Source organism: Bidens hawaiensis, unplaced genomic scaffold (genome assembly GCF_021521415.1).
Source record: "Bidens hawaiensis isolate Kalapana, Puna unplaced genomic scaffold, B.hawaiensis_p1.1 tig00018841_1, whole genome shotgun sequence".
In the NCBI taxonomy this organism is placed as follows: domain Eukaryota; kingdom Viridiplantae; phylum Streptophyta; class Magnoliopsida; order Asterales; family Asteraceae; genus Bidens; species Bidens hawaiensis.
Window position 1 is genome coordinate 290,590 of NW_027492862.1, and position 24,055 is coordinate 314,644.

General features: G+C 34.0%; 2 protein-coding genes and 1 pseudogene across 2 annotated transcripts; all 3 read right to left on the bottom strand.

Moving 5' to 3' along the window:
* Positions 1–47: 47 nt before the first annotated feature.
* LOC143557155 (hexokinase-1-like) lies at positions 48–5,596 on the bottom strand. Its single transcript, XM_077046293.1, has 9 exons — positions 5,321–5,596; positions 4,095–4,242; positions 3,260–3,442; positions 3,076–3,150; positions 1,768–1,923; positions 1,584–1,682; positions 1,359–1,489; positions 964–1,045; positions 48–388 (listed from the first exon to the last, which is right to left on the bottom strand). The coding sequence occupies exons 1-9, from the start codon at positions 5,590–5,592 to the stop codon at positions 56–58; spliced, it is 1,479 nt and encodes a 492-aa protein (XP_076902408.1). The 5' UTR covers positions 5,593–5,596; the 3' UTR covers positions 48–55.
* A 7,483-nt stretch (positions 5,597–13,079) lies between these two features.
* LOC143557164 (pentatricopeptide repeat-containing protein At4g21065 pseudogene) lies at positions 13,080–14,813 on the bottom strand (annotated as a pseudogene).
* A 985-nt stretch (positions 14,814–15,798) lies between these two features.
* LOC143557167 (NADP-dependent malic enzyme, chloroplastic-like) lies at positions 15,799–23,793 on the bottom strand. Its single transcript, XM_077046301.1, has 14 exons — positions 23,731–23,793; positions 23,035–23,130; positions 22,542–22,613; positions 22,358–22,441; positions 21,304–21,402; positions 21,162–21,209; positions 20,514–20,567; positions 20,316–20,414; positions 19,095–19,184; positions 18,935–19,012; positions 17,941–18,015; positions 17,751–17,841; positions 16,419–16,547; positions 15,799–15,920 (listed from the first exon to the last, which is right to left on the bottom strand). The coding sequence occupies exons 1-14, from the start codon at positions 23,791–23,793 to the stop codon at positions 15,832–15,834; spliced, it is 1,167 nt and encodes a 388-aa protein (XP_076902416.1). The 3' UTR covers positions 15,799–15,831.
* Between the last annotated feature and the right edge of the window lie 262 nt (positions 23,794–24,055).

The following is a 24,055-nucleotide window of genomic DNA, read 5'->3' on the forward strand; positions in this document are numbered from 1 at the left end:
TTCGTAAAGGACAACATCATACGTGATTCTTTAACCTTCTTAGAGACCAAAACCCCTAGATGTACTGGGAATGAGAGGCTGCAAGAAGAGCCGCACCGATTCCAGACCCATCATTGGAGTGTATAAGTTTAATATGTTTCACAAGTTTGTCACCGACTAATTCGTTTAAAGTGCTCTTGACGCAATGTCGGTATTCCTTGTAGTGTTCGTATAATCCTCCATCCATGGCGATGACCGTTTTGGGGATCTCACTGTCTTTAACGATGTCTCGTCCGGATTTCTTCAGAATTCCTAAAATTCCAGCAGCGGCAAGGCGGGCCCCTCGTGTGGCGATGACATTGCATACCTCGACCACTATCTTTCTTGTTGAGAGTGGTGTGTTGGGTACCTGCAAATTTAGTGATGATTGAGATCATATAAATGAAAACAGTTAAGGTTTGACGCCATCACACCCTACTAATGACTCTGCGATGAGTTGGATTATACAGTGTACTTTTGTTTTCTTGTTATAAATGAAAAAAGGTGAATTTACACTTTAGTAGGTCAAACATATTGAAAGTCGCCAAAAAACTTATTCACAATGCAATAACCACTAAATCATCTTATTTCAAATTCTAAATATCACTATAAATATATAATTGTTTAAGCACATTTCAAACAATTTATGTTCAAAGTTGTGGCTTGGTTCTTACCTAAGAAAATCAGATTATGTTATGTCAAACCTGTGGCCCGTTAGTCAACCCACTTAACTTGTTCATTTTGCCAACTCTAAAAGAAGGCCCCGAATGGAAATTCTGAGAGTGGTTTGGAAGAGTCGCGTTGATCCACCAACACTTTTCACTCTTCTTTAATAATTTATAAGGAACTTATATACTAGATATGATTACTAAAACTATAACTGAAATAAAGATCTTTGAAAGAACTGAAGAGCGGAAAATAAACTTAACTAAAATAAGGAATTACCTCCAGTACGTCTTTCAATATGCTTCCTACCACCTTGAGATCAAGTGATGTGTCATGATGCATTGCAGACATTTCAGGTGTCCTATGAATTATATAACAAACAATGTAAGACTTTGCTCCATGTGATTAAGAAGATGAATGCACAACAAATAGATAAAACACACAAAAAGATATTTTGCTGTAAGTTATATTAGATATACAAATGAATAGGTGAGAGTAAAATAAACGGTTATTGTTTAAAACACCCTATATACATTCACAGAAAGTGTGGTTATGTACATTTATTAGTCCCTTTTAGTTTGTTCGTGGTCAAACAATTATAAACACAAGGGTTCAAGTCCTCAAACTTTCTATACTAATAACTTTATATAGAAAATCATGGGTTTGAAGAATACCTTAATATAAATTGAGTTTTTAATTTGGGAGGAACTGTGCCACCAAAAAGGGCAGCTTCATCAGCCATCCTATATAGAACTCTACGAACGAGTTCTCCCAAATACATCCCAGAAATCATTTTCTCAAATATCTGTCAAGTAAATTAGTACTAAATTACATATACATCGTTCTAAAAGTTCAAAACTTCATATATATCATTCAAAATTTCATAATATCACAATTACCTGTTCCCCAGGGTTCAAACTTTCAGCATCTAGTGTGTTATCATACTCTGTTAAAGGAAGATGTGATGATCTGAAGTTACCCCACTCCATGTTGATGACCTATACAACAAATGAAGTATGATCACTAATATTAAAATATGCTATTATAATATTTTGACAGAAAGAAGTTAAAACAATTGCTGACCATCTCTCCTGATTTAGGATGTGGACCATGCCATTTTGGTATAGCTTGAGCCCGTTCCACATAAGCGGCATTAGTTCCGGTACCCAAAATCACAGCTATAAAAACATCTTTGTTATCGTATCTCCCTCCAGCCAATGTTCCAACTGTATCATTTACCTATATCCAAATGAAAAAAAAAATTATCAAGACTGTAAAGCAGTTGAAAAATGATATTACCAAGAATTACCTAAAAAGGTTGAGATAATGCATGTGTAGACCACCCATTTGTTCAACCTTTTTCATTAAGCCCGCTCATATATTAGAACTACTTTATAGGTCACCTAAGTATGTGCACAGTTTTGGTTATACCAAAATTTTCCAAACACATGCCTGCTGATGAAAATGTCCTTATACAAATTTCTAGTAAGTATTTTTTTATTTTTGCTTTTTGCCGAAATTGACATAAATGATAACCAAATTGACACTAGGGTGACCTCTAAAGTTATTTTATTCTATGAGTGGCCTTTGTGAAAACTTCTAAATATTTGGGTGGCTTTAGGTCATAGGCTCATAGATATTAGGGGTGTAAAAAGGCAAGTCACTCGTGAACTACTCACGATTGGCTCGTTAAAAGATCGAACCAAGCCAAGCTTAAATGAGCTCGAGCTTGAACCGCTCTAGCTTAGAATTAAGCTTGTTAGATAAACGAGCCAGAGCTTCACTTTTCTAGCTCGAGTAAGCTCCCGAGACTAAGCGGGCCTATTATTTATATAGATTTTATTTAATGTATATTTTAATGTATTAAATATATATTTACATAATAACAATAATTATGTATAAAATTATTATTAAAATAACAAAGTAATATATATTATATAAAAAAATATACAAATAGTTATAAATGTATATAAATTAATTATTAATTAATATATAATAAACAAGCTGGTCTCCAGCTCGACCTTGAAAAACAACTCGGGCCGAACTCCATACTAAATGAGACAAACTCGAGCTTAGACGAGCTCACACTTGGCTCGTTTAGACATTTACACCCCTAGATATTAGAAGGTAAATATGTTTATGAAATTAGTCATCTATGACAATAACTTAATTTATATGTAAGGTCAAGCTTTGCCTATCCCAGCTGGTTTGGGATAAAAGGTCTTTTTGTTGTAAGCTTGTAATATTATGTACTTAAAATTTCGCACACACTCACACACACACGTATATATATGGTTGTAGTTTGCAATGCAACTGAGTTAATGTTTATTAATATACAATGATAGGTATTAGAATATTTTTCAAATAAGATTAGCTACCAAACCGACTCACCAGTGCAGAAACACGCATGTCAACACCTTGCCTTTCCATTGCTTTTGTCAATGCTGCCACCACATCTTTACCAACCTAGCAATTAAAAATTGGAAACAAATATCAACTTTATCACTCCTGTGTCCCATGTGGTTTTAAAATATGCTTAATTAATCAAAGTAATTACATTTTACTATGTAATTACCATTTCCTTAATAGAAAATCCTTTTGTCCACCTAATAAGAGTCCCCGAATCAATAGATAATTGCAACACGGGAAACGAGAAGGTGAAACCTAACTCACGTTGTCTGCCTTCAGGAAGCCGAAACTTTTCACTTTCATCAGCAACAAATTTAGCAAGTTCTGCAGCAATGTAGTCAAAAAGAGCCTGCAGAAGATAAATTCAAATTAAATTTAAAAAAAAAGATATATGGAAAGTAGATGTGACGATTTTGACCCATTTACTTGTGAATGGGCCGATAGGGATTGAGTTTTATGTCAAATGGATCAAATCGTTAATATCAAAATTCAAAAAAATTAGCTAAAAGGAGAACATGTTAAGTGGGTTACAAAAATAGTTTTATTCAAAGATTCATGCTATTATTTTGTTGAAGTTGTTCTCATAATCATAACTAAAACATTAACTATTTTGAAAAATAAAAATGGATTTTCCATGGGTTTAACTAATTATAATTAAGCTAAAAATGGAAGGGGTCGAACGGATCTAAAGTCACCCAATGCCCGTTCTTAAGGCATGCAACCTACTAAATTTTTTTATTTAACTATCTAGAAATAATAACTATATAAATATGCCTTCATAATCGCAAGTAAACCATTAGCATTTTTGGTCAACCTGGCCTGAAATGGACAGTTCTGACCACCCGTAGTAAAAATTACCCACTGAACCCTCTTATGGAGGTCTGAAATATGAATGCAGTATGTGATAAAAGTTAGTAACACTGATGATCCATGTGTAATTAACTCTACATGATATTATGATAATAATAGACTGAACTGAATTATTTTTACAGAGCTCTTACATCTGGAGTTCCAACCATCAACTGAGGAGGGATTGACACCTCAGCAAACTCTTGAAATTCAATACCCGACTTCCCAGCCAACTGCACCCGTAATACCCTAAAGTTTGTACCCCCAAGATCCAATGCATAATACACTCCTTGCTCATCACTAAAGTAAAAAATAAAAAAAAAATAAACAGATTCAAATTCAAATAAAAATAAAAATAATGAAAGATACTTATGACTCATCAAAAACAAATATTATTAATTATTAAATTTTCTATTTTAACCGGTAAACTATTTCCAGAAGTGAACCAGACAATCTGCCAACGGGGTGTGAAATTTACAAAATGATTACAATTTTCTTATTTGGGGTAACAAATTGTTAAATTCATGAATTTATACTGAAATCTTAAAAGGACTTTATTGAGTATCATCTGAAAGAGGGAAGGGGACCTCACCTGTTAACATCTGTGTGGCCCCATCACTCTTTTAACTCTTTCCCATTGGTTTATATAATATTCATTATAAACATGTATTTGAAATTATTTTTCATATGATATTCATAACTTGATATGACTTCACTCCTAACCCTGTAACCGAACAGAGCCGATCTAGGTTGGGCCCCGGCTCAGCTCGTTATGTTGAGCTCGAGCGAGCTTGTTTATTTTGAACTTTTTTATACATTGACATAAAAAACCAAAAAAAAAAAAAAAATTTAACATACATATAATGCAGAATTTATAAACTACACATCTTATAATCAAGTTAAATGCATATGTGTTAAAACAGTAAATAAAACAACATTTTTGTTTAACATAACACTTCAATTACATATATAAACTTAAAATCTTGGATTTCACATATATAAAGTTTAAGCAAACCAACGAGTCAACTAACAAGCGAACCACGAGCTGAGCTGAACTGACCTTGGCTCAGACTCAGCTCGTTTTCAGACCGACGCATAGCTAGACCGGTTTTCAGATTGAGCCGACCTTGGCTCTATCTCAGCTCGTTTTCAGATCGAGCCTGCCATGGCCCGAGCTCGGCACGTTTTCAATCAAGACGATTTCAAGCTTTTTAAAAAGCTGATCGGTGATCACTTCTCAATTGAATACGTATTCCTATACAAGACTTAACACCGAATCGAATTCCTCAAACAGAAAATCATGAAACAAACAATATAATATAATATAATATAGATCTTAGATCCATCAAAAGAAGCAAATAATTGAAGAAACAATTACCCGGTGGGAAGATTATCGACATAGCTAATAAGCATCTTAAGCTTACTACCACCTTCTGACGCAAGCCCAGCGTGCATCTCAACAGTCATGGCGTCAGCAATCTGCCTCAATTTGGCCGACGGCGTAGCGCATTTCTCCTCCAATTCCTTCAATATATCACCCGATCTCACACTCCGGTTGACGTTCCGCATTCGGTGGCGCACAATCAAGGCCGCGGCGGCGCAAATCTCAGCGCCGCCGATCACCGCCACTCCGACAGTCAGCTTCCCCATAGCAATCGATTGGATGAATGAAACCCTAGGGGGGTTACTTCTTGTTATTAGAATGGAGGTGTAAATGTAAGAAGAATGTGGCCAGATTCTACCGAACCACGTGGCGTTGGTTACTTGCATGCATCTTACTCACTTATACTTACAGTTTAGTTTGTTTTGTTTTGTGGGGCCTTATTATCTATCTAACTATACCAACCGTCAGTTGCTAAGCACCTGTGATTCAGATGGTTTTTTTCTTATTTTATATATATAAAATAAAAGTCAAAATTAACTTGATTTAACAGCTGACCGTACTGAACGTATACTGTTTAGACTTTAGATGTTAGGATTTTTTTTAAAGGTGATGTTACACGAGGCGTATAGCATATGCAGATTATACAATCGATTTCGGTTAAACGATTCATAAACTGCTCGCTCATATAAAACTTTATTTTAATTTTGTATGGGGCAGTATAAAACTTTATTTTAATTTTGTATGGGGCAGTATAACTATAACCAGCTCCCATACCATACATAATGAAATTATATAGGCAGTATAATGATATAGAGAAAGTTATGCAAGCCATATAACATATTAGTAATGTTGGTATAGCATGTCTTTATAAGAAAAACAGGGTTTCTTTGTTTGGGATGTGTTTGTACAACAAATAATAGTAAGGGGATGCTTGAGATGGCTCCTAGGCTTAAATCCTTCAACGACCATGTAAAGATCAACAAACCGTGAGCTCATTGTAGGACGGGGTCTCAATCAATCATCTTTCGGTGTGAGAATAAGTTTGATATTCTTTGAGAGGGGCCATAGATGAAAATAGTATAAATGTAAGTCAAAGAGTTGGAAACGGATTTGAATACATGGGATGCCTATTGCCTAAGGCCAAGGTATCCTCTTATAGTCGAAGCTTCCCACTCAAGTAGGACTTGGTAGACAGCTCATATACTAAATTGGTATGTTGTTTATCTACTTTCTTGGTTGTAGACAAGACCTTCTCTTTTTTGATGAGTGAGGCTACTACTTGCTAAATAAAAGATGTGGCTCACTCAACCGTGTGTTTCTGAAAATATACCTTTTTATTCGGCGCATGCTGATCTTCTGACCAATACTGTTCACATCACATCAAAAGATGTTTTTAACCATTTTATCTAGGGATGAGCATTTGGTACTTGGTTGTCACACCCAGTTAAGCGAATTGCGGAAGCGTGAAACGGAAATGCAACATATACAACTGGTATCAAATACATTGTTCATAAAGAAACATTACTAACTAATTTACAATATATTACATTGTTTTAACATCTTTTACACACTAGGTGATACAATCAAACCGGTTCTTCAATTACTTTACTTCTAACTCAAACGCCCACGACATCAATCACCAATCAGACACGTAACGCACAGGAAATTACTTCTCATGTCTGATTACCTGAAAAGCATGTTAAAACAGGTCAACTACGAATAGTTTGTGAGTTTCATAAGTTTTAACGAAATCAGTTCTGCGCACCATACAGTCATAGTTTGTATGTACACGCGTATATAAGAAAATGTATTTACATTTATATATGTATATCTACGTCTTTGTATACTGATATGTATGTGTATAAGTTTACGATAGAGTTTGAAACTACGATAAAATCGTGACTGCTCATTCATACTTCGTGCCTTTATTTTCCAAATAAAATCAACCCCTGTGGCCCCCTTTCCGCCAACAACAGTTTCACGTAAAATCACCACTATGGTCCCTCTTCTTACCACAATGGTTTCACGTAAACTCAAACATTACACATTGTATACACAAACAATTATTATTTTCTACACATAGAATTTCCTACACCTATCCACATAGTATGTATATATATATAATATATATGTACACAATACACACACACATATATATAGTATTTATCACGTATTACTAATCACTGTGGCCCCCTTTCCGCCCACAACATATATAATCATAATATTTTCTTAACACTCATGTCATAATCAAGTTATTTCGTTTAGTAAGTTGCGGCAGAACTTGGCTCGTAGGCCATACTCAACTTTGGTTTATAAGTTGCAGCATAACTTGGCTCATAGGCCATACTCAACTTTAGTTTATAAGTTGCAGCAGAACTTGGCTCATAGGCCATACTCAACTTTAGTTTAGTACTATTGTGGTTCCCCTTTCACCCACAATAGCCCCATGGCCATTACAGACCACATTATTCCCAAATTAGTTATGTTTAACATAACATGACGTGTTTGTATAAACATATTGTCACATGTAATTTCATTATGTTTTGTCATTCGTACTCTCTCCACTTAATATACCAATCAATGATAATAATCACCTTTCATCAGCACGTAGTTAATCATTATAGTTGTAGGGACTTTTCATATATACATGTTCAAATAATCTATATCCTGAACCGTTTTCTGGTAGATAATGTATATAAACACACTTTTCGCCCCAAAGGTTTGTAACAGTTTGAAAAGAAGGGTCATGAAACTCACGGTTTTGTAGGCATTCAGTGCGAGATCAGCTCAGGGTTCGTTTCCCTTGCTATCACTTAGTCCCTATAGTCCATATTATAATAATATTAATATTTTAATATTATTATAATCTCAGTACTAATTTGGGTTGTATAACTAATCTGGGTATTGCTGGAACGCCCAGAAAGTGGCAATAGGCTTAGGTTGTGATGTTGTTCAATGTCTAATACTTAAAACCGAACTTGGCTCAGATTTCCGTTTTCCCAGCTGGGCCAAGTTGTTTGTTTACGCGTTCAGAAAACAGTTGTGGGGAAATAAGCTTGGGTAAATGTATTGGTTAATAAAATGATTAATTTATAAAGAAGGATCACATACTGGGGTACCGGATTAGCCTCGAGGCCCGTTTCCGTTTATTCAGTTTGATTTAAGAAGAAACGCGCACACTCTATCCGGATTGTCCAGGTTTCTCATAGAAACCTGGTTTTTATTTAATTAATCCAAAAATATGATTTTTGATTACTCTTGGTGTTTTGATATTCCCGCAGGTTCGTTAGTCGCGAACTTACCGGTTTTTATAAAAACTGAATTTGTTTAATCTTCAAATTAGTATAATTAATTAACCGTTAATCATTAAATAATGAAAATTTAGCCACTTATCAATTAAAATATTTAGATTTTTATAAAAATATTTCTAGAATTATTTAGTGATTTATTAATTTATAAAAATTCATTTTATCAGCTATGTTTCGCCTGAAAATCGTCCGTTTATCCCAAACAATTTCCAAAAATTCCACAAAAATTCCTGAATACTCAAATCATGTCCCAAAACAATCTGTATCAATTTCAGAATGTAAAAAGCTCGTGCAATATTTTTTTTGGCCCAAATTCGGCTATAAAAATTCACACGAACGCATATACACAAAACACCTTTAGACTTCTCCAAATGATCCCAAAATTCATATGTGATAAAAATACATCAAATATGAGTTCCCAGAAAAATTTCATAATTTTTGAAGTATTTTAGCTATTTTTCCCAAATAAATGTTCCAATTCGGTAATAAATTCACAAAATATTCTCGGATGGTCGAAATATTACCAAATTTGAACAGGGACTCAATGACACGGTCCCTGATGTGCCTGAAAAATTTCAAGGCCTAATAATATGCACATCACAACCTTAACCTAAACAGCCCGTAATCGAGTGATTCGGTATTACCTTAGCGGTTTTGGTTCGTTTTCGCCCTTCTAATCAATTTTTCGGGTTCTTGTGCTTCTATGAAAGCCATATACTGGTCCTATGTCACAAACCAAGCAATTTTCATCAACATAACAGCCCCTTAACATAGGGTTTCGGTCAGGGTATAAAATCAAACTTTTAAACCGTAAAAACGCTGTTTAAACCCTCTAATCCGTGTTTATGGCCAAAAAAACTATCAAACCACGTTCCTAACCATGTGTATGATCAAAACATATTTATGGACCATTTTTAGGATTTTTGCATGGTTAGGATTGATTTTTGGTAATCATACTATGTTTATATGGTATTAAACTTGTTTAAACAAGGATCAAATGGTTAAAATATGAGAAATTACCTTAGGTTTAGGTTTTTGGTTTTGAGAGCAGCAGCAGATGAACATGTTCTGGAAATGCTTTGTTTGTAAAATATCTAACATGTTCTAATTAAAAAAAAAGAAACCCAACGGTGGGGGGTTTTCTTTCTTTGCGGCCGGGAGACTATTTGGGCCCATTTTGGTCCAATAGTCTGAAGTTATAAGCCCAGACGCGAAAGCCAATTTCAAATTTATTTCGGGTTCGGTTTTTGACGCTAAAAATATATCGGGTGCGTCAAATAATGCGAAAACGAGTGTTTGTCGGCTATTTTTATGTAAATTTATAAAAATATACTATACGTTTGTAAAATTCGAAAATATTTTCACGGATCGCTTAAAACATTTCAAATAAGTGTTTGGTAAGTCTTTTTCGGCTTAACGGATGATACACTGCTTGGTTTGCAACTATCCTTCGCGTTTAAATCTTAGCGGGTAGTTAAACGAGCATGTTTTCGTTTAACTTGTTTGCTATCAAACTAAGGTCATATTACTAATATTTTAGCTTATATTAAACGTATAACACTTATAGATGCCCCCCCGGGATTTCTGGGTCATAACCCGACTCGTTCGGTTAATCGTTCGTTTGTTACGCAAAAGGCGTTTATTTTCTTAATCGATAAATACGTACTGAGGTGTACCTTATTTTGGCTCAAATGTCACATTGGTATCGGTACCGAAATCGGTACCGATTTGGTACCGTCGGTACCGAATCGGTACCAAAGTTTTGAGTTTTGGGATCGGTACGGTACCGTACGGTACCGGTATTTCCCGAATTTTTACCTTCAATACCGGTACCGAACCGAATATTTCGGTACCGAAACCGGTACCAAGATTTGACGATTTTCGAGATCGGTATTTTCGGTACCGTTACGGTACCGATCTCATCCCTAATTTTATCATTTGAGCTTTGGAGCTAACAAAGTTATCTGTCAATAAATCAAATATTTTTAACCATTTACTAAATCCAAGATATAGTACATCAATAAGGACATGTGATGCTCACCGGTGTACTCCCACGCCCCAATACATTAAGATGACGTGGAAAAGTTAAGCCCGTTAATTACGACTTCCCTTAGAGCATTTCCAACCTATTTTCTATCCTATATTCATATATATCATATAATTACATTAAAAATCACTATTTTTTCTCTCCCCTGCTTAATTAAATAATACTTTTAATATCTTTATCATTATCTTTTCTCTTTTCTTCACTCACAACCATTTTTAGAAAATATTAAAAAGTTATACGGTATGAACAGTGAAACCTTAAATTTAACCTTCCCCTATAATATTTTCTCTCTCCTCTACTTACAACCACTCATAACCATACCATATAATTTACAAATCCTCCTCACATAATTATAAGGAACGGGCTAAAAATGCTCTAATGCATTGGAACTGTTTGAAGGGCTCTTTAATTTTTCTTTTCTAATCCCAAAACCACAACTATACACAACCAATGATTTTTTTGTTATTATTATTCAATTTAAAACAATCTTCATCATCTGTACTTTTTAAAAAATGTCTTATTCTCTAACATCCAACTCTGACACCACAAATGGAGATTTCTTTCAAACGGTTGTAGCCACAACCCAAGCTTTTCTACAACAACCACAAGCATCGTCACAAAACCCAAAGGTTGCAGTAATCCGCTAACGCCTCCGGGCTCACACGATGCTAGTTGAATGTTTATTCTAACTAAGAAATTAATGAAAAGATTAATATTATTATTTGTTCTTGTAGTGAAACTAATGTTTAATATTGAAATAAAATAAAATAAATAAATAAAAATGGGTGAGACGAACTTAAAGGGATTAAACCATTTCCTTTGGGGGTGATGGAGTGAAAGAGAGAGAAAAATGGGTCATGTGGCGTCTATGTAAAATGAAGGAGGTTGGAGTATACCTCACAACCTAATATTTGTCTTTACGGTGGGTTCAAATTGCGTCGAAATGAATGGTACAGGTGCTCATCAAGCAAAATGGTGTTGACCATCGGGGTGCAATCTGTACTTAACTTATAATTAAATAAGCTTATTATGTGCTTGATTAGTGTGTGCAGTGTACCACACTAGTTATAGGCTGGGTTGATTCACAAACCCATGTTCATTTTCTAAAGAATTATATTAAATCAATGAAGTAAAACTGTTAAGATAATAACATAATTATCTAGAATAAAATATTTATAAAGTTGTAAATCTTAATATGCTTTGGGAGACGCTACTTACTGATTTGATGTCTCTATACTTCAAATTTTTTGCTTGATACTTCAATAGAGTTAGTGACTGTGACTATACAATACTATGCCTGCAGCCTGCAATGCTTTATGGACTATACAATGGCAGTGCTATGATGCAACCCTTTATTGACTAGTAGACAAATAACCGTATATTATCATAATAGTAGCATAATTTTTTTAAGTACGCAAACATATGTATAATGTAGACGACCTTTAAGTTTTAACTACTTTTAAGGAGCTAAATAAAATACAAAGTGATTCACCTTATTTTCATATATATTAGTTAAATTGTCAAATTTTAACAGGAGATTAACAATATCCAACAAAATCATTAATCACACTTCTAGTTGGCTATTTAATTTCTGCACATGTTTCTTAAGTTTGCTTCTTGTTTGCTAGGGTATACATAAGGCCTGTTAAAATAGTATTATGAATGAATGAAGTTATAAAACTGGTTTAATCTTCTCTCTAAATGTCTATGATCTGGTCTCCTTCAACCTTCATTCTAGTTTAACTGTTCAAGTTATCAATATCCAATTTGATACACATCAGAAGCAAAACACAAATGACTTGATTGCTAAATATATGGCCACGCTACATGTTTTTTTTGATTGGAGAATTATAAGTCAGCAAAGATTTGCAAATTCATTTATAACTCGTGTTAACAAAAACACACACACACGCATTATTATCTGAGTTTACATTTTATAAAGAATTACAAACATGAGGGTTTGTCATAGTCTGTGATTAAATTGGTTGCGATTGGGATAACTGTGAATGATGAGGTTAGTTTTATAAATTCTCCCGATCTTACCTAATTGACCCATTATTAAAGAAACACAACCCAAATTCATGTAAACTTGATAAATGATCAAAAAAGCGGTTGCGGGGCGCCGGGTCAATCCAACACGACCTGCTTTGACCAGTACTAAGATGCGACTCTTTTGACCCGTTACCCAACCTATACGTCCTATCTATCTTGCAACCTCTAGTACAGTTGGAATATTTTTTTTCTTGAGAACATAGATACAAAAGGACTGAATATTCCGATAAAATTCTTCGAAAGAATGAATGATCAAAAGCTGCATCATACAAAAAAAATTGGACAATAAAAACACCACTTTAGAAACCAGGTTGCATCTATAATTAACCAGAAACTATTTTTATTGTTCCTATTACCAATAATCCCCACAAGAACACTCTCCATTCCGGAAATGATGGAACCGAATGCGATCCCTAATCAATATCTCTCGTCGGTAAACACCCGAAACATGTTTCATGAAAGAATGACAATCCGCACAAGACCTTAAGTTCTTTACAACCCTAATTGTGGTCCCAGGCTCGGTTTTTATCAACCCAAACGATACTGCAAGCTTCTCGCTGTGATGAAGTAACTGGGAAACTTTCTCTTCGTCATCAATCTCAAGCAACACCTCTGATAACTTCGGATCATAACCATTAACCCTCAAATCCTCCTCTATTTCCTCCAACTTCTTGTAAATACTTGCAGCCTCAATGTGACAAGTACTTCCAGCTGTAAATTCGTAAACAACACCGTCAACTTCAATCCGACTATGCCCTGATGGCTTCACGAGCCCCTTTTGGTTCATTAACCGCCTCACATTCGCTTTATTCTTCCATTTCCCGTTAGATGCATACACGTTACCGAGTAAGACATAAGTTCCACAGTCGTCACACGAATCCATCTTTGCACCTTCAAAGTGTTTAATCAAATGGCTCACTCGCTCGGTATCCCCATGAGCTTTACATCCCCATATAAAAGATCTCCATAGCACCGCATCGGGCTCGATGGGCATGCATTCGATGAACTTTTGAGCATCGTCTAGTCTTCCGGATCTAGCAAGTAAATCCACTATGCACCCATAATGTTGTGCAGTCGGTCTTAGTTTATACACACTCTTGATATTATTAAAATACGTTAACCCTTCATCGACCCAACCCATATTCTTACAAGCCGACAACACAGCAGTCATCGTCTTCTCATCCGGCTTCAAACCAACACGTTCCATTTCCTCAAACAACTCAATCGCTTCCTTACACCGCCCGTGACTCGCAAGGCCTGAAATCATCGTCGTCCAAACATAAACATCTCTATTACCAGCCTCACCAAAAACCCTCATCGCACCATCCAAACACCCGCACTTCGAATACATATCAATAAATGCCGTCACAACATTCTTCCTCAACCCAATCCCTTTACCATCAACAAACTCATTCAACCTCATCCCAACACTCAACGCTCCGGTTTCCGCGCACGCTCTCAGCACCGAAATCACCGTCACATCATTTGGCTCAAACCCCTCCATCTCCATCATCTCAAACAACCTCAACCCCTCAACCGACCGCTTATTATCAACCAACCCGTTAATCACACTCGTCCACGAAACGACGTCTCTCTCAGGCATTTTATCAAACACCTTACGTGCACACCACATTTCATCACACGAAGAGTAAAAATGAATCAACCCATTTTGAATAAACACATCTGGACCTAACCCGGACTTTAACACCAACCCGTGGACCTGTCTACCGAATCTTTTACGCTTCAATTTGGCGCAAGCTTTAATAACTAACGGGTAAGTGAACCTATCGGGTAAAGGGTGAAATGGGTGTTTGTAATTGAGCCAATTGAGGAAGAAAGTGATGGATTGAAGTGGGTCTGAGTCGGAATAGGCTCGGATGAGGGTGTTGTGGAAGTAGGAGTTGATTGGGGTGGTGGGTTTGAGTGAGTTGAGGATGTGGTGGGCGTATGTGAGATTGCCGGAAGGTGATAAAGCGGTGAAATTGAAGATATTTATTAGGGTTTGAGTGTTGTGTTGCGGGTGTTGTTTGAGGAATTGGGCGTGGAGTTGGGTGGCTTGTGACATTGTTGTGATTTCCATGGTGATGAGATTAGGAACATGAAGGGTTTAGGATGGGAATTTATACTTTCGTTTTATAACAAGTATAGCCATAAGTGACAGAAACTCGGTCGGTATCAGTATCACTATAGTTCATTACAGGTAAAATGTTTTGTTATCAAAGTTTGAAAATCCAAAAGTTTATATTTCTAAAAATTTTGTGTCAATAGTTGACAGTCTGAATGTGACAGAAGTTTTAAGAACACCATAATTATAATTAGTATTACTAGTCAGGGGTTCATAGAGTATTGCTGCTGTAAAATAAGGGACTAAAAGTGACTTTATATAAAAATATACTGTAGCATTAGTCTTGCAATTATATATAGTATAATATATATATAGTATAATTATATACCTGAATCTCAAAAGCAGTATTCGGTGAAGGTGATAGCCGCTTAGGAAAGAAAAGATTAGAGGATTCATGTCTCATGAAGGAAGATGAAGATGAGTGTGTTTTTTGAACGGCAGATGAAGATGAGAGTGACTGACTTTTATAAATGAAGATGAGAGATAAAATATTACTTCTGGCTGATATTGTTTGCTTTCACTTTTACTATTATGCAGACCATTCAATGCTATGCAGTAGGCATGCCTGCATACCTTGCAATGCTGCAGGTTATTGACTATCAGTACAATTGCATGTACTGACTTTGTCGTTTTCTCCATTTTTACGGACTAAATAATATACAATATGATTCTAACTTATTGTTATATATATCAGTTAAAAATTGGCAAACTTTATTAGGAGATTAACATCCAACAAAATCATAAATCACACATCTTGGTTTCTAGGAAGCAAAGCACAACGTTAAAGTGATCATGCTACATATGTTTTTTTTATTTTGAGAATTACAAGTCCGCAAAGAATTGCAATTTCACTTATAACCCATGTTAACGAAAACACACACATTATTCGTAATATTACAACACACCTAGCAAAATACCCTCTAAAAACAGTCACTAAAACAGTTTCACATACGGTACCATATTTTCACAAAATTTAACGATAATTGCGGTATTTGGGGCTGTACATGCAGCTCTCTGCATATGCTACAAGATCTTCTGGTTGAGGAAGACGAGTCGCCAAACCTACAAACCCCAAAAATAAAAACAAAAAATAAATAGTTAAAAACATAATAGTATTAAATAGTTTAAAATTGTACACCGGGTCAAAACTAGGGATGTAAACAAGCAAATACTTGAGATATTCGACTCGCTAAAAGCTTGAATCGAGCTGGGTTTAAACGAGCTTGAGTCTAAAAAAAGCTTGGTTAATAAATGAGACCAAGCCTAAGCGTTACGTATTGAACTTGTTCATGAGCCTATTATCTATATAACTTGTATTAACATATTAAATAAATATATTTTTATAATAATTATTAATATATGTACTGCAGAAAAATGTATATAAATTTAGGTTGTTTCATCAAATATAATAAAAAGAATCATTTAGAACGCTTTTTGCACACTATTAGTATTGTCTAAAAGCTTGTTTTCAAAAACTTAACCGAGAACCGGACTGAATCTAACAGCACTGGTTCACTTTTTTGTTTTGTTAGTCTAGACCAATATAGAGAGAGGTCTCACCAAGTTCATAAGCTTTAGCTGCCACCCTGGCTGCAATGTGAGCGGAAATCTTGCGGATGTTGGTAAATGGTGGGTATATCAGCCCGTTGTCAAAATGCTCCTGTGTTACTTGATCAGCTAGAGCCTCAGCTGTTGCATATAATTAAAAAAATAAAATTAAACTACAAAATAAAAATGTTCAAAACACCGGTTAATAATGACAGAGGAAATAATCTTGTGGATCAATCAGTGTCACTTTTTAGTGTGCATCAAACTGGTCTGGCTGGGTTGATTCACAAACCCTTGTTCATTTTCTAAAAAATTATATTAAATCAATGAAGAAGGTTATAAAAACTGTATTGTTAAGATAACAACATAATTATCTAGAATAAAATATTTATAAAGTTGTAAATCTTAATATGCTTTGGGAGACACTACTGATTTGATATGTTTTATATGAAGAATTATCATAAAAACCCTATGGATTTTTGAAAATCACACACTAAGTCTCTACACTTCAATTTTTTGCTTGATACTTCAATAGAGTTGGTGACTGTGACTATATAATACTATGCCTGCAGGCTGCAGCCCTGCAACGCTGCAATGCTTTATTGACTATACAATGGCAGTGCTATGATGCAACCCTTTATAGACTAGTAGACAAATAACCGTATATTATCATAATAGTAGCATAATTTTTTTAAGTACGCAAACATATGTTTAATGTAGAGGACTTTTAACTACTTTTACGGAGCTAAATAAAAGACAAAGTGATTCACCTTATTTTCATATATATTAATTAAATTGTCAAATTTTAACAGGAGATTAACAATATCCAACAAAATCATTAATCACACTTCTAGTTGGTTATTTAATTTCTGCACATGTTTCTTAAGTTTGCTTCTTGTTTGTTAGGCTATATATAAAGGCCTGTTAAAATAGTATAATTAAGAATGAATGAAGTTATAAAACTGGTTTAACCTCCATTCTAGTTCAAGTTATCTAAATCCAATTTGATACACATCAGAAGCAAAACACAAATGACTTGATTACTAAATTTATGGCCATGCCAATTGCCACATATTTAATCTTGATTGGAGAATTATAAGTCTGCAAAGAATTGCAAATTCACTTATAACTCGTGTTAACGAAACACACACGCACACACATTATTATCTGAGTTTACGTTTTATAATTTCTCCTGATCTTACCTAATTGACCCATTATTAAAGAAACACAACCCAAATTCATGTAAAATAGTTGTAATGACCACCTATTACCTAAGTGTCCTCAATTAATTGGTGGCAAGGACAATTGAATCAATTGATAAACGAATTTAAACCGTAAACTTACAGGCTGCTAAAAGCATGTCGTCATGAACACGGATTGCACCAGAAATTATCAAGCCCAGACCAAATCCGGGGAAGATATATGCATTGTTAGACTGATACAAAAAAAAATTAAAACAAAAAATTTACGACTATTGTTTTATTTAAGTCATTATAAAATGGAACATAAATGTCAAGGTTTAAGAATTAGTGACCTGGCCAGATACATAGTTTTTCCCATTATAGTGGACAGGAGCAAACGGACTACCACTCGCAAAGATTGCACGCCCCTGCAATCAACAAAGTAGATAAATTCGTCTTATTAGATAACTCATTGTAATGAAACAAACTGTAGAAGATAGGGTTTACATGTGTAATCGAGTCAAGCCAACGTGTAGCCTACTTGAGACTAGGAATGTAAACGAGCCAACCCGCGCTTAAGCTACTCAATATTGGCTCTCAAAAAGCTCAAACTGAGCCGAGTTTAAACGAGCTCAAGCCTAAAAATAAGCTTGCTTGATAAATGAGGTCCGAGCCTGAGCTTCAATTATCAAGCTTGAGCTAACTCATGAGCCTAAACGAGTCTACTATTCATATAATTTTTATATATTGTATATATACTTATAGAACAAATATTAATATTGTATAAAATTATGATAAAATTAACTTAATAGTAGATATTATGTTATATACACAAGATTATAATTAAAAAATGTGGATAAACTCTTAATAAACAATAAACGAGCCAAGTCTGGGCTTAAAAAACTACTCACGAGCTGAGCTTGAGCTTTAGAAATAGAACTCGAAACGAGCCGAGCTCAGGCTGTGGTACGTTAAACAAGCCGACTCGGCTCGTTTACACCCCTCCTCGAGACGAACTCAAAAAGTCTTTCAGAAATAAACTGGATTCAGACCGAGTAAGCTGGAGTATCAAATACTTGAGTTACTGTAAGCTTTTACCCTCTGTGTCCGTTTAAATTTTAAATACAGAGGACAATAGAGGTGAGTAGAGCCAAACTGAAAAGTATCAAGTTGATTTAACACTGCCCTTGAAATAACATTATCATCGGAAATTTTATACAATCAATCATTTCCTTTTTTCACACACAAATTAACATGAAAATAAAATAACATGTCTATTTTTCATAACAAGTGCATTTGTCATGCACAGTTTAATGTGAAATGTAGGTAGAAAGATAGTGATTATACCTTGCTCCAGGTGTAAGCTTGCTCAGCAGTACATTCGGATTGTGAAGTCGGGTTGGAAAGAGCAAGAATAATAGGTTTCTACAAAAAAAAATGTTTATGAAGCATTCACTTCTGATTGTATTTACTAAGGCAGTCAAGTAAGCTCTTAGGTACAAATTACCTCATTAAAAGACGACATAGCTTCAACAACTTCTTTAGTAAAAGTTTGCCCCGCCCCTGATGAGCCAATCAGCACTGTTGGTTTGATTGACTGATAACACAAGAAAGTCAGGTTAATACAGACCTTTATGTACCTTATTGATGATCATACTTGCAATAGAAAAAGTAATCATCACTGTAATCATAACAGAAATGTTGGCGGGTCAACCTGAGCTGGCACGTTTGACCTGAACATGTTACCGAGTTTTTTACCAAAATAGGTGGAGGGGAAAAAGTATTTACCAATATAGGTTATTTTAAAAGTATTTACTAAAATGGGGATTTTCTTCTTTTCTCTCTCCTTGTTATTTAATTCCTTTTAATCTAAGGTTAGAAAAAAAAAAGATAAAAAGAAAAACAGCAAAAAAATGAATTTAACAACTACATATGTTTTCGAGGAATTTATAACTGGAGTTTTAATTTTTGTATTTTTAATTAACTTATTATAACTATTTTCTTTTTATTTTTTCTTTAATCAAGCCATGTTAGCCACAACTTAAAAGTCATCTAAATAAATCTTAAAATGAGATAAGAAACATAAAAAACACACTAAACACAAGCATTTCAAACTATACGGTCTCAATATCAAAGACAAACAAAAATAAGAACGTCAAATAAAGTCAACTTGATGATTTTAAGTACAAATTAATTTATCTGAGATATTTAATAGTGTACCAATTTAATTTATTCATTTAAATTAATTTGTACTTAAAATCATCAAGTTGACTTTATTTGACGTTCTCATTTTTGTTTGTCTTTGATATTGAGACCGTTTAGTTTGAAATGCTTGTTTAGTGTGTTTTTTATGTTTCTTATATCATTTTAAGATTTATTTAGATGACTTTTGAGTTGAGGCTAACATGGCTTGATTGAAGAAAAAATAAAAAGAAAATAGTTATAATAAGTTAATTAAAAAAACAAAAATAAAAACTCCAGTTAATTTCTCGAAAACATACTGTAGACCCTGTAGTTGCTAAATTCATTTTTTTGGTGTTTTTCTTTTTTTCTAACCCTAGAATTAAAAGGAATTAAATAACAAGGAGAGAGAAAGGAAAAAAATCTCCATTTTGGTAAATACTTTTAAAATAACCTATATTGGTAAATACTTTTTCCCCTCCACCCATTTTGGTAAAAAACTCCATGATACCTGACCCGCCTATACAAGAGATTGAGAGATTCAAACCTTGACAGCATCCAAGAAATCATCAACAGGTTCGTGATCATGGGCCCACGGCTTCTTAAAATGCTGAAGTGAATCTAGGCGTGAACTAACAATCAAACCCTAGAGTACAAGGTAACCAAATAATAAACAGTTATTGTTACAATAAGAAGAAAAGAGAGAGGAGATAAAAAGGAAGTTTTTTTTTTTCATATTCGTTACCCTCGAGTCCACAAGCCAAATCTTCTTCCGTGTTTCTTCTAATGGAGCGTTTGTCTGCACCATCGTATAACATCATATAACTATTAATCTCTCTTCTTTTTAGAGGTTGCAGTTTCAACCAATTTTCTTGTAAATAGATCCTTTTTTGGGTATGCTTTATCTCATAAAATTAAATTGGTCAATCAAAACAACTTAACTAAGAGAATGGATCAAATGACTGGAAAGTACCTGAAAGTCCATTTTTAATGTATGCAATATTCTAAATTGCTTTATTTGAAAAATTAGGATTATCATTGTAATAATACTCCCTACGTCCCCAAGTAATTTTTTAAAAGAAAAAAAAAATGCAGTTTAAGATATGCACATTTAATGTAGTTTTTTTAAGTAGAAGAATGCCAAACTTTAATGCATTTAAGATATCATTTGACTTCAAAAAGCGCAAGACTTAGTGATCAGATATAACAGGAAAAAAAGTAAATTATAACTTATAAGAAATGTAGGCAAACGTTTTGGCCCAGCGGGTGTAGTTTTTTAATCATATTTCACAATTATTATCAATAATAAAAACCAAAACTTTTACCCAATCTGAACCGATTTTAAATAATTATTTGTATCAGCAAGCACCCTCTAATCTAGATGTTTTCAAACCTGTTTTGATATTTCAAGAGCTATGAGTTCAGCAATGCCTGTGCCAGCCTGGAAAATAACAAAGAACAAAAAATAAATAAATAAAACAATTTAAGAGGTACAAAGAAGATGAATTATTAAAAAGCAAGCAGGATTGACTAACCTCTCCAGCTCCAAGGAATAGGAATGTATGGTCTGCCAATGATCCACCAACTAACTTTAGTGCAGAAATAAGCCCTGCAAGCACCACTGATGCTGTTCCCTAAAACAAAATAAGAAAACAGTTGGTTGAAGGCAATAAAATGATCCATTGCACTCCATTATCATGTTTGGTGTTTGTGACTTATATTTTTGTATGGAGAATTTCATATACTCCCTTCAAAACTTGCAAAATTTCACACTTCGTCAAAATACAAGTTTTTTATGCACAATATACAATGGTTTTCAAGCATGATTTGGAGAATACAGACTATGCAAAATTGCTCCATTTTTGTATTACTTTTATGTCATTTTCTCATTTAAATTATTATCTGACGTGGCATGCTCAGAAAGACAGCTAATTTCATTTATTTTAAATTATTCTAAATAAAATCAATTCTTTACATATATATATTCTTTACATATATATATATGTAACTAGGCTATATGCCCGTGTGATACACGGGTTGAATAAACTATTTTTATAAAATATTAGAAAATATAATATATTAAAATTTTAATGAGTTTTTAATTTCATTAAATGAAAACTACTGTTGTGATAATAGATTTGAATCAATTTTTAAAATAAAAGTGGGCTTAGATTTCCAAGGGAATGATTTAAAATTATATATATATATATATATATGTAATAAATAAGTAAATGAGAGCGCGACTTGTCACTTTTGAGCCTTCATTTACTTCTGCCACTTCTTTTTCTTCACTTAATAAATAAATTTGTTGCCTGCTTCTCTTTCTCAATTCCTAAACCTTTATCACCATCATTTACTTTTCCCACTTTTCTTTCTTCACCTAATAAATAGGTTTGCTTTCCGCTTTTTTTTCTTTCTTTAATTTGTGAATCTTTATTACTAACTATTTAATAATTAACTTAATATTTTCTTTATTCATACGTTTCGAGCCTAGTGATATATAAATCAAGATGTATAATGTTACTTCTAGTCAGTATATAATTTAATTAATGGCACGAACATTTATATATGCTAAAACAAAATATGTACCTGTATGTCGTCGTTAAAAACAAGATGGGTGGTTCTATACTTTTCAAGAAGATCAAAGGCGTTGTGGTTTGCAAAATCTTCAAACTGAAAAGAGAACATCAACACAGAGGTGACGATTATTGTCTCTCATGAACAAAAAAACAGCATGAAAGAAAAAGGCAAAAAGATAGATAAGGTTGCTAACCTGAATGAGAACCTTTTCTCCATAATTCTGCTTGACAGCAGACATGAACTCGTTCATAAGGGCAGCATACTCCTAGCAAATAGAACAAAAATTGAATCCAAAAGAAAATAGGCAAGATGTTGCAAATTTGACCCATTTACTAAACGGGTCGATTCAGGTTATATACTTATCTTTATCCTCTAAGAAGTCAAAAAGCTAAAAAGTCAAAGAGATCAAAATTCACGAATGGTGTATTTTTATTGCATAACACAGGTCCAAAATGGGTAACTTCAGGTTATCATATATGACAGGTTAAACGTTAAAATAAAAGTCGCCAAAGGCGTGTTTATTAGTAATCATATATGACACTAATCGTTTATGAAAAATGTTAAAAGACTCTGGACAAAAGAAGTTTTGGCCAACCCAACTTGAACAAAAAGTTACCCATTTTGGCCCACTACTCAGCCCGAATGACCTGCCCATTTCACAATTAAGGGATGGAAAACTAGCTAACCTTTCCACTAGCCCTCCTTTGCCTTAGACCAATGTAGAATTCATCGTTCAGCATCTTCTCGTTATTGGTCCCGACATCAATGGTTATCGGCAAGCACTGCAAATATTTTACAATATGATATTGATGTTATCTTTTTATGCCTTCTCAGAAAAATAGAAAAAAACACAAAAATCAAAACATAGTAACAGCCTAACAGGAAATTTGAAAATAAACTATGTTCTTTGACCCATGCACTTATGAAAATGTCAATCTATGTTACTTTTTATCTCTAACTAGTCAAAAGGATAAAGCAGGAAGAAAAAAAAAGTAAATTGTAAGGTAACATGTAAATGAGTCAAACGAATCAACAGTCACCCCAAATGACTTTTTAATGCATAAGCAATCCTAAATAATTCAATCAAAAGAATTTATAATACTATTGAACTCATATCATTATTGTAATCATATTGACAAGCAAACTGTTATTAAAAAATCCAAATATTTTGTACAGAATGTGTTCGGGTCAACCCAACTTGGCTGGACCAATTATCACACATACCAAAAATTACCCTTTTCACACACTACCCAAGCTGCCATTATGCCTCCTCTAATACAGAGATGACAAATAATCAATTAAAAAATGATCTACACAAAATAATTTTGCATAAATTCACAAGATACCTAATGATAGTCCCTGTTATTCATGTTAACACTTACAGCTGAAGGACGAATTCCTCCGAGAGCTGTATAAAGAGAGAGCTTTCCCACAGGTATACCCATACCCTGTTAAATATTCGCATAAGATAAAATTAATAATTTTAATCAGATAATTAGCTGTAATAAAACGAATTGTAGAAGACAGCATCTAGATGTGATTTTGTGCCTGGATTTGTGATAATTCGATAATTGCATGTTTAAGTATTTGAGAAATTCTGTTTGTTCAAGAAATAATAATAATAATAATAACAACAATAAGGCAATGAAAGCTTTTACAGTGAACGTAAGTTTAAATGAATTTGAGTTAGGTGGATAGAATATAGAT

Excerpts from the sequence above, each read along its gene's own strand:
- LOC143557155 (XM_077046293.1), bottom strand. The coding sequence starts at position 5,592 with ATGGGGAAGCTGACTGTCGGAGTGGCGGTGATCGGCGGCGCTGAGATT. Across the intron at positions 3,151-3,259 it reads GATTTTCTATTAAGGAAATG|GTTGGTAAAGATGTGGTGGC; the intron begins GTAATTACATAG and ends TTTAATTGCTAG. Across the intron at positions 1,490-1,583 it reads GTTTGAACCCTGGGGAACAG|ATATTTGAGAAAATGATTTC; the intron begins GTAATTGTGATA and ends TTTACTTGACAG.
- LOC143557167 (XM_077046301.1), bottom strand. The coding sequence starts at position 23,793 with ATGGGTATACCTGTGGGAAAGCTCTCTCTTTATACAGCTCTCGGAGGA. Across the intron at positions 22,614-23,034 it reads AAAGGAGGGCTAGTGGAAAG|GAGTATGCTGCCCTTATGAA; the intron begins GTTAGCTAGTTT and ends TCTATTTGCTAG. Across the intron at positions 21,403-22,357 it reads TTTTTAACGACGACATACAG|GGAACAGCATCAGTGGTGCT; the intron begins GTACATATTTTG and ends ATTTTGTTTTAG.